The sequence below is a fragment of the Carettochelys insculpta genome, chromosome 5, assembly GCF_033958435.1.
Source record: "Carettochelys insculpta isolate YL-2023 chromosome 5, ASM3395843v1, whole genome shotgun sequence".
In the NCBI taxonomy this organism is placed as follows: domain Eukaryota; kingdom Metazoa; phylum Chordata; order Testudines; family Carettochelyidae; genus Carettochelys; species Carettochelys insculpta.
Genome location: NC_134141.1, coordinates 97,128,877 through 97,137,355, shown reverse-complemented (window position 1 = coordinate 97,137,355; position 8,479 = coordinate 97,128,877). Strand labels below are relative to the sequence as shown.

The 8,479-nt window shown below is 42.6% G+C and overlaps 1 protein-coding gene across 1 annotated transcript; it reads left to right on the top strand.

Moving 5' to 3' along the window:
* Positions 1-676: 676 nt before the first annotated feature.
* Positions 677-1,373, top strand: HSPB3 (heat shock protein family B (small) member 3). Its single transcript, XM_074994290.1, has one exon. The coding sequence runs from the start codon at positions 782-784 to the stop codon at positions 1,229-1,231; it is 450 nt and encodes a 149-aa protein (XP_074850391.1). The 5' UTR covers positions 677-781; the 3' UTR covers positions 1,232-1,373.
* Positions 1,374-8,479: the final 7,106 nt, after the last annotated feature.

Here is an 8,479-nt window from a genome sequence, read left to right as displayed (position 1 = left end):
TCATGGCAGCATTGAAGCAACTATAGAAGGATCATAGCCATGAATGTGATGATCCTTCAATTGTTATTGGATTTCATTGTACTATAAGCTTTCAGGGCTCGTTTCAGTCTCCTCAGTCTAAGCTACAGACTCTAACTGTTGACTCTGATCACTGGCCCCTCTGACTATACCACCATGACCTCAAACTGCTGAGTCAGAATGCTAGCGACCTTCCAGTTGGGCCAACAGCCCACAAGTGATCTGAAGAAGTGGGTCTGTCCCACGAAAGCTCATCACCGAATAAATTATTTTGCTAATCTTTAAAGTGCTGCATGACTGCTTTTTTGTTTTGATAGAATACAGACTAACATGGCTACCTCACTGTCATTATGTAGTAGTTTCTGTTGACAAACAGAACACTAAACTCCTTTGTAGACAAATAAAAGAAAATACCTTATTTACTCATAACACCAAGCAGGCTAATAAGCAAAGAACAAGAAGTACAATAAAATAAAAATTTTTGCTGCTTAGTGTACGCATAAAGACTGCCAAAGTAACTGAAGACACATGCTCTATAAATAGTGCTGTATTGTCAATGTATAAAAAGATGAGGCATGTCTCATGAACATGAATCATGCCCAATTAAGTGTTAAGCTTTGCCAGTGCTAAAAATGAAAGGCCACATCAACTGATAAGCTAGTCTGGGAGTAAGCATGCAACTGGAAAGAGCTTACTACGCCAGTCTGACGGTACTGCTTTTGGTGGCTATCATAAAGCAGTAACTCATACTTTGGTCTCAGAAATGGAAGAAGGACTAGTTACAAGACACTGGGTGGAAACTCCTGTGCGTTATCAGGAGCAGTTTAGTATTCAAGATCTGGAAGCATGCAAATTGGATCACTCTTTATATGCCTTGCCGGGCCCAACCACGGCTGAGGCGAAAAGTAGAAATGCAACACAATGTACAGCTGCAGCAGAGAAGAACAGCACAGAGGAACTCAAACCCAGCTTTCAGGTCTTACTGGATGTTGTGCAGTTCCGTCCTGAAGATATCATTATTCAGACTTTTGAAGGTTGGCTCCTGATCAAAGCTAAGCATGGACCGAGGATGGACGAACATGGTTTCATATCCAGAAGCTTTATAAGACAATACAAATTACCTAATGGAGTCAAGAAAAAAGATTTGTCTGCTCTCTTCTGCCATGATGGCATTTTGGTCATTGAAATGAAGAGCTCACAGGCAATCAACTAAAGTCTTGTTAACTGTTATTGGTGAGATATTATTCCTAATGTGATTCAGACTATGCTTTGCAATGCAGCCATGCATATGGAGTTGTAGGTTTGTATTTACAATGGAGACAGGAGAGAAGCAAAACTTTGCAATATTTCTTGCATGTTGAGTTTTACTGTTTGATGTGAAATATAAGACTATATTCCTCCAGCTGCATATGTGCTGGAGACCCATGCTTTTTAAACAAATGAAAGCTTGACAGTCATAATACATGAAAAATATTTCATATAATGCTCTCCGATAAGGTACTGAATGTAAAGCTTGTATAAAAATGCCAATACATAGGGGTTACTTTTGTAATGTGTATTCATGAGATGAATAATGAAAGCAGCAGCAGATATTAGTCTAGGAGTTCAATGGAATTATAATTTATGTAACAGACAAGTGCCATATTTTATGTCTTTATATAATATTAACTTCAACATTTCTTGTGGGATGTCAGAGCATGCATAAGTAGCATACATTTGGTCTGCAAAATAAGTTTTGAGAAAGACATTTTGAATTCAAAGTAGTTTCTAAAAATTGCCTGTGAAAGTTCCCTTTAAAAATATAACTGTACTTCAGGGAATATTGAACAACATTATATATACTAAAATAGTTTCTGAAAATACAATGTGTCAAAATGTTTCTACCATCTTTCTACTAATCAGAAAGCCATCTTATTTGTATGGAAAGTTTTCAAATATTTTGTTTTTTAAATCACAGTTCATTTTGTTTAAATATCCTACCTTTTTGCCAACAATAGAATTAAAAATCTGCTCTGTAATAAAAAGTTCAAAGGACCAAAGTCATTCTTGCGTGTTGCTCCTGAATTAAAGGCATTGTTGTGCGACAGATGAATTTAACCCAACGAGTGTAAACAATCATTTGATAACAATCGTATACATGTTTTATTCCGTGACTCTCTTTAGAGCTTGAAGTCCTGATCCTGCAGTTGGATCTCTGGGAGAAGAGGCCTATGCCCAGAGAGCTCATCTGGCTATGGACCAGCATAGGAATTCAAATGCCTGGATCTGGTTGCAAGATGTGGCTCCTTATTAAAAACAGAGTGCCTGTTTCTCCTCTCACTTCCACTAGAGCTATCCCATTCATTTCTATGGAGTCACGCAACTAAGTTTAGACAGAACGTTGCTCACTGTCTAACAATTGGTCTTCAACATTTAAAAACAGATTTGTTACAAATAGTACTGTAAAAACTCAAACCATACTAGCAGAACTGCAGCTGCAAGTGTAACTGCCTCCTCTTATGCACACTTAAGATATGTATGACTGCCAGGCTATGAATAGTAAAGGAATGTAGAGCGGAAAGTGCTAAGCTAAATACAGTTTCTTTCAGATGGCCATCTGCTGTCCAGACAAATTAAAAACATTTTTGAACCAAATCAAATACAAAAAAATTCTGAGTACATTAAATCACATGGGAAAAATCAGATTAACAAAAATGTTGGTACCACAGGCTCAAAGAAGAGAGGTTTTAATTTATAGGGAAAGCACTAGGACTGAGTGTTCGTGCTGCCATGCTATAGAAATGTTTATGTTAGTGATCAATTAAATTTGAAGAAAATGGAAAGACATTTGATCGGGAAAGACAATAAGCCAAATGCTAATTTTTTCCCCTCCAAACTCACACCAATTTCAAAGCAAGTTTGCTTTGTACAAGGAATGAAGGATCCTGTCCAGATCATGCAATTCCCTGCATATGGTCACCCTGCTGCTCCCAAGCACAGTGGATTGCAGCTGCAATTGTTCTCTTTGGCTACATTTACACTACAAAATAACTTTGAAGTTGCCCACTTCGAAGCAAGCAACTTCAAAGTAGAGAGTGTCTACACACATAAGGCAACCCTCCTTTACTTCGAAGGAGGGTCCCAGGCTGCTGGCTAGTTGCTCCCACACCTCCCGCTCCATCACCAGCCATCTCCCGCATGACCACCCAGTTGGTGGCCACCTCCTCATCCCATGGCCATGCAGGGATGTGGGCTGGGGTGGCCTCCTAGCCCCCTGCGGCTGTGGTCTGCTTGGATGGGCTGTGGTGGCTGCCCAACAACTGACCTATGGAAACAGAAGGGGACAGGGGGACAGCCCATGAGTTCTGGATCCCAATCCCAGGGGATCAAGGCTCCCACTCCACCGGCCCCCACCCTGTTCCCCTGCCATCCGATGGCCTGTGGGCCCCATGGGATCCCAGGTATTGAGGGGTTCCCACCTGGTGAGGGTTGGGCCATGTTTGGTGCCCCTTGTCCTTCTCTGGGCATGTGGGCTGTGCGGCTGTTCCCAGGGGTGCCCCTTCCCCAGGCTCTGTGATGTCCTGATCGCCTCATATCTACCGCCCACAACCTCCAGGGGCTTGGGAAAGGCTCAGGCAGATGAGGCTCAGCTGGTCGTTCCGGAGGGGAGGGTGATGACGAGGGTCCGGTCGCTGGAGCCCTCATCTATCCCCTCTGTCTTGGTGGACCGGTCCCCATGAGGGGGCTGGTGGTGCCAGAGGGGCCCGTCTCCCCGCCGGTGTCCACAGGAGGGGGCCGGCAGCGGCCACCAGGTGCTCTGGGGCAGCTACCTCCCTCGGCCCCGGGAACCTATGAGGTTTCCTCTAGTGGGGTCAGCGTGCAGGCTGTGCCCCCAACAGGCTGGCAGCATCATGGGCTTTGCAGTAGGCCTGCCTCAGCTCCCTTGCGTCGATCCAGATGCTGCCCCTGGTGTGGCTGGGGTGGCCTTGGGTAACAACCCCACTGGCCAGCCTGTTGTAGGCCTCCACATTACGCTAGCAGGCACCAGTTTAGCAAAGGACCTCCTCCTCCCCCAGATAGAGCAAGGAGGTCCTTCAGCTCCCGCTGAGTCCAGGAGGGTCCCCTCCTGGCACCCCTCTTACCTGGACACTGCAAGCTCTCAGACTCACTGTCTGGGGCCTCTTGTGGGCAGAGAGGTCCTGCCGTGCTACCATGGTGGCTGGATGGTGCAGGCACTGGCTGTAGCCTCAAGGATTCTTGAGAGTCTGAGTGGGAGCTCGTGCTGCCCCTGCTTGTGGCACACTCTCGGTTTCCTGCCTGGGTTTACTGGGGAGCTGGCTCCTGTCAGGCAGCTGGCAGAGACCATAGAGCCATGGCTGGGCTGGCCAGAGTATCTCCATGTGCCAGTGGTGCCACTGCCATGGCAGATCCCTTACTTGGAAGTAATGAGTACAGAAAGGAATAGTGATTTCGAAGTTAGCCTCCCTTACTTTGCAGTTAACTTTGGAGTAAGGAAAAGCGAGTGCAGATGCTCTCTGCAGGCTACTACAAAGTAGCCCCTTACTTCAAAGTTAACCTGGAGTTATTTTGTAGTGTAGACGCAGCCTTTGTGTAGTACCAAAGGCAGCAAGTTTTCTAGCCAACTGATTCAAACATAAAATAAAAGTCCCTCAACTCTGTCCGTCTCTCCCACATTTGCCCTTTTGGATCCATAGGCCTGAGGAAATCTGAACGAGGTTCCAAGTACAAAATTCAAGACTATATCCACATTCCAAACACTTCAAAGTCATGGCACTTTCACATCCAGAGATTTCACTGAGCCCATAATATAAGTTAGATCATTTGCATATTTGAGATGCCAGTCTGGGTTTAGATGTGTTTGGATCGATGACTTTACACTGTCAGATGTATTAAGACATGAGTTCAGGGCCATCTATAGAAGTAACCAGCTTTAGTACCATTTTAAAAACACCTTGATATGCTTCTATCACTCATTTTACTTTACTAAGAATTTGTAAGATATGATCACTGAAAATTCCAGCGCTGTTAATGCAGAGATGGCATTCATGTACCTAGGGATAAAATATTTATAAAATATGGATTTGGCAATTTCAAAAAAAGTTTCACAAATACGAAAGCCATGCCTGATTTTATAAATAAATTAAGCTCTGACTGTTTGACAAGTAACTAGTTCATAAGCCTGACCTGCATTTGTACACACATCAAAGTAGCTGGCCAAAAAGTAAAGTAACTCCTTTAAAGTCAGCGAGGTTACACTGGTGTAAAACCAGGGTGTCAAGCAAATAGAGTCCACATAGTTGGAAGAATTATTGTGGAAGATCACACTACATCCAGAAGTAATGCTGTAGTGAGTACATCTCACATTAAAGCTACTGCAAATAAAACATACACATCTCCTGCAGCTGCATGTGTTTCTATAGGTCCATGTCTTCCTTCACTGTAATATGCCAGGTAGAGCGCTCTAAGATCAGAGCTCTGGACGCTGCACTAGAGTGTTTTACCTGGAGTCAACGGAGTTGATTGCTAGTAACATGTTTACTCCTTAACTTGTCCATCCTATTTCAAGTGTTGCTAATTCCTGCAATTTTGTCACAAGTCTCATATTATTGGGTGAGTTTACTAGTGCACCAATTCCTAGAACTTTCATTTTAAGGTCTCTTGGGTTTCATTAAAATATAATTGCTAGCTTTTTCTGTTTTGGAGAAAAGCTTGAAAGTGTGACTCGTAAAGGCTCAACCACCAAAAACCCCAATAAAAATCCAGAATTAGAGTTTCCACATGCTTTTATTCTGGAATAGATATTGCAGAATAACTCATGTGTAGATAAGTCCTTATCTAAACAATCATACAACATAAAGTTTGACAGAAAAATTGACCATGAGAAATATGAAAAGACCAACCCTAAAGAAAGGTTGGATCTGATTCTCCACCCGCTTACAACAATGTAAATTGAAAGTGAATCCCACTGAAGTCTGTTGAATTATAGTAATGTATAAGTGATGGTAGCAGGGAATTAGGCCCTTAACATGCCTTCACATGCTACTGTGATGGGCTCAGTAAAAGACTCTGATCCTGCATGGTTAGAATCAATAAGAACTTTGGTTCTGCTCCTGTGCCCCTTGAAGTGTATATAACAGGCAACTACATACTTGGGACTCAAGAAACAACACACTCATTGCCTGTAAGGGATGGGCAATAAGCCCAATTGGTGGCTGGCTAGGGTTAACCTCTGGTGAGCTGCCAGCACTTGATTTACCTGTGTATCAACAGGTATGGCTGTTTGCAGCTCCTGTTGGCTGCAGATCACCATTCGTGGCCAGGGGGAGCCGTGGGAAGTGGCGTGGACCAGGACACCACTTCCTGAAGCTCCCAGTGGTTGGAAACTACGATCTGAGGCCAACAGGAGCACAGCGGACACACCTGCAGACATGCCAGCAAATAAAACTCCAGCGTCCCACCAGGGGTAACCCTGGAGAGCCACATCTGGCCCACAGGGCACTTATTGCCAATGCCTGGCCTACACTGTAGCATTAAGTATAATTCAAGGAAAAAAGTCTAATTCATTTTTGTCCTAATAGTTTATTAAATGCTTTAGAATTAGTTATTTTGATGGATTTTTGCCTCCAGATACTTGGCAAAACAGTTGCGTTTTCTTTCTAAGGGCTGAACGAACATATTTTGAATGTTCTGTCTAATGTTTGCTTTTCTAATATGATTACATGTGAATATGAGAGACATGAAAGGAGATATTAATATTGCTCATGGACAGAAGAATGAAATTTATACATGACAGAATTTCATAACAGCCATAGCTCACGGCAGATTTATGACACACTGATAGGATTGTATAAAGAACTCCGACACTAGTTGTCTCCAAAGCCTGGCCAAGAGTAAGCAATATATAATGCTGTAAGAACTGCAGAGCAACTGTCTTTGAGACTTGTCAATTCCCAGTGGTGAAGGGATTAAATATATAATAGATCAAGCAGTCTTCAAGTGATTTGAAGCATTTTAAAAATAGCTTTCTGAAATCTCAGGTTTGCATTAATGACTAAGATCAAAGGCACAAAAAATAAAGAGCAAAATTCTGCAAGGTCTTAAGCATTCTCAATATCCATGGATTTAATTTTGTATAGTATCGTCTGGAGTCAGGGTATCAGTCTCAGGCTATGTCTACACAATGTTATTCCTGAATAAGCTATTCCAGAATAATTCTTCTGGAACAGTTTATTCCAACATAGCACAGCTACACACAAAATGCATTTCAAAATAGTGATCGGCTATTTCGAAATTGAGCATCTACACACAATAGAGCCAATCTTGAAACAGAGACATTGGATACACTATGGCTTATTTCAAAAGAGGGTTTATTCCCTGCCTACACAGCCCCTATTTTGAAATATGTAATTTAACTACATTGTTTAACCTGATGTTCAAAAGGTGTGTGATTTTTTCTTATTCCCCAGTGCAAGTTAACATTGTAACTGAAATACGAAAACCAATATTAGCATTTAAAATCATATTTTCCAGGAAATTGGCTAGAAGCTGATAAGCTGCTGACTGCTGTAACAACATGAAATATCTTTATGTTTCCATATCACAGTTAAACACACAAATCCACCAACAGATCCACATCCTGATTTTGACAAAGCTATTCATTTCTCATTAACCTTTACAAAATAACTTTTGTACTGCACAACATAACCCAACACAGAAGTCTAAATTTAGGCTGCCTGCTTCACAAATATGCATGCTGAAAAGCAGCCAAATGGGATACAACTGTAGCATTAAAGACTCTGCAAACCTGCTCCTCCAGAGACACAAAAGGGGTTCTGAGACAGGGCCAGTGTATCTAGACAACAGTAATGGCAATAAGTGAGTTAACAGTATCTGAGGTGAAGACAGACTGCAGGTGCATGGCTGCAAAACAGGCATAATGAGGCCCAGAGGAAAAGGAATATCTGGTCCAAGTTGCCTGATTCTCCTCTTCCTTTCACTAATTTTACACTGGTACCATTCGGTTGGATATGGGGTTACACCTAATATGCACTGGTTTAAATAAAAGGTAGCTCTGATCTAGGTCTCAGCTGCCATGGCTCCTACAGAACAATCTGGCAGTACACAACAGACTTCTCCAATTCGCACACAGCGTTCTTCCTTCAGCAGGCCCCTGCTACCAAGGGCTGGGAGGAAGGGAATGTAGGGCCATTCCATCGCCACAGTTCTGTACCCAGCTGGTAGGAGGACAGAGAACAAATCTCTTATACCAATAAGAAGGAGTTTGTGGGAGGGGAAAAGAGGGTTTATAAAGTCAGCCACAGTGAATCCATTGAGGGTTTTACAGGAGTTGACAGCTTCGAGTGTTTATAGAAAAGGAGGAGTAAAATTGATTTTAAATAAATAAAGCCAGTGCACTCTCTGAGACATCGGGTGTGTGCACACGCAATGCCTCTCTATCATT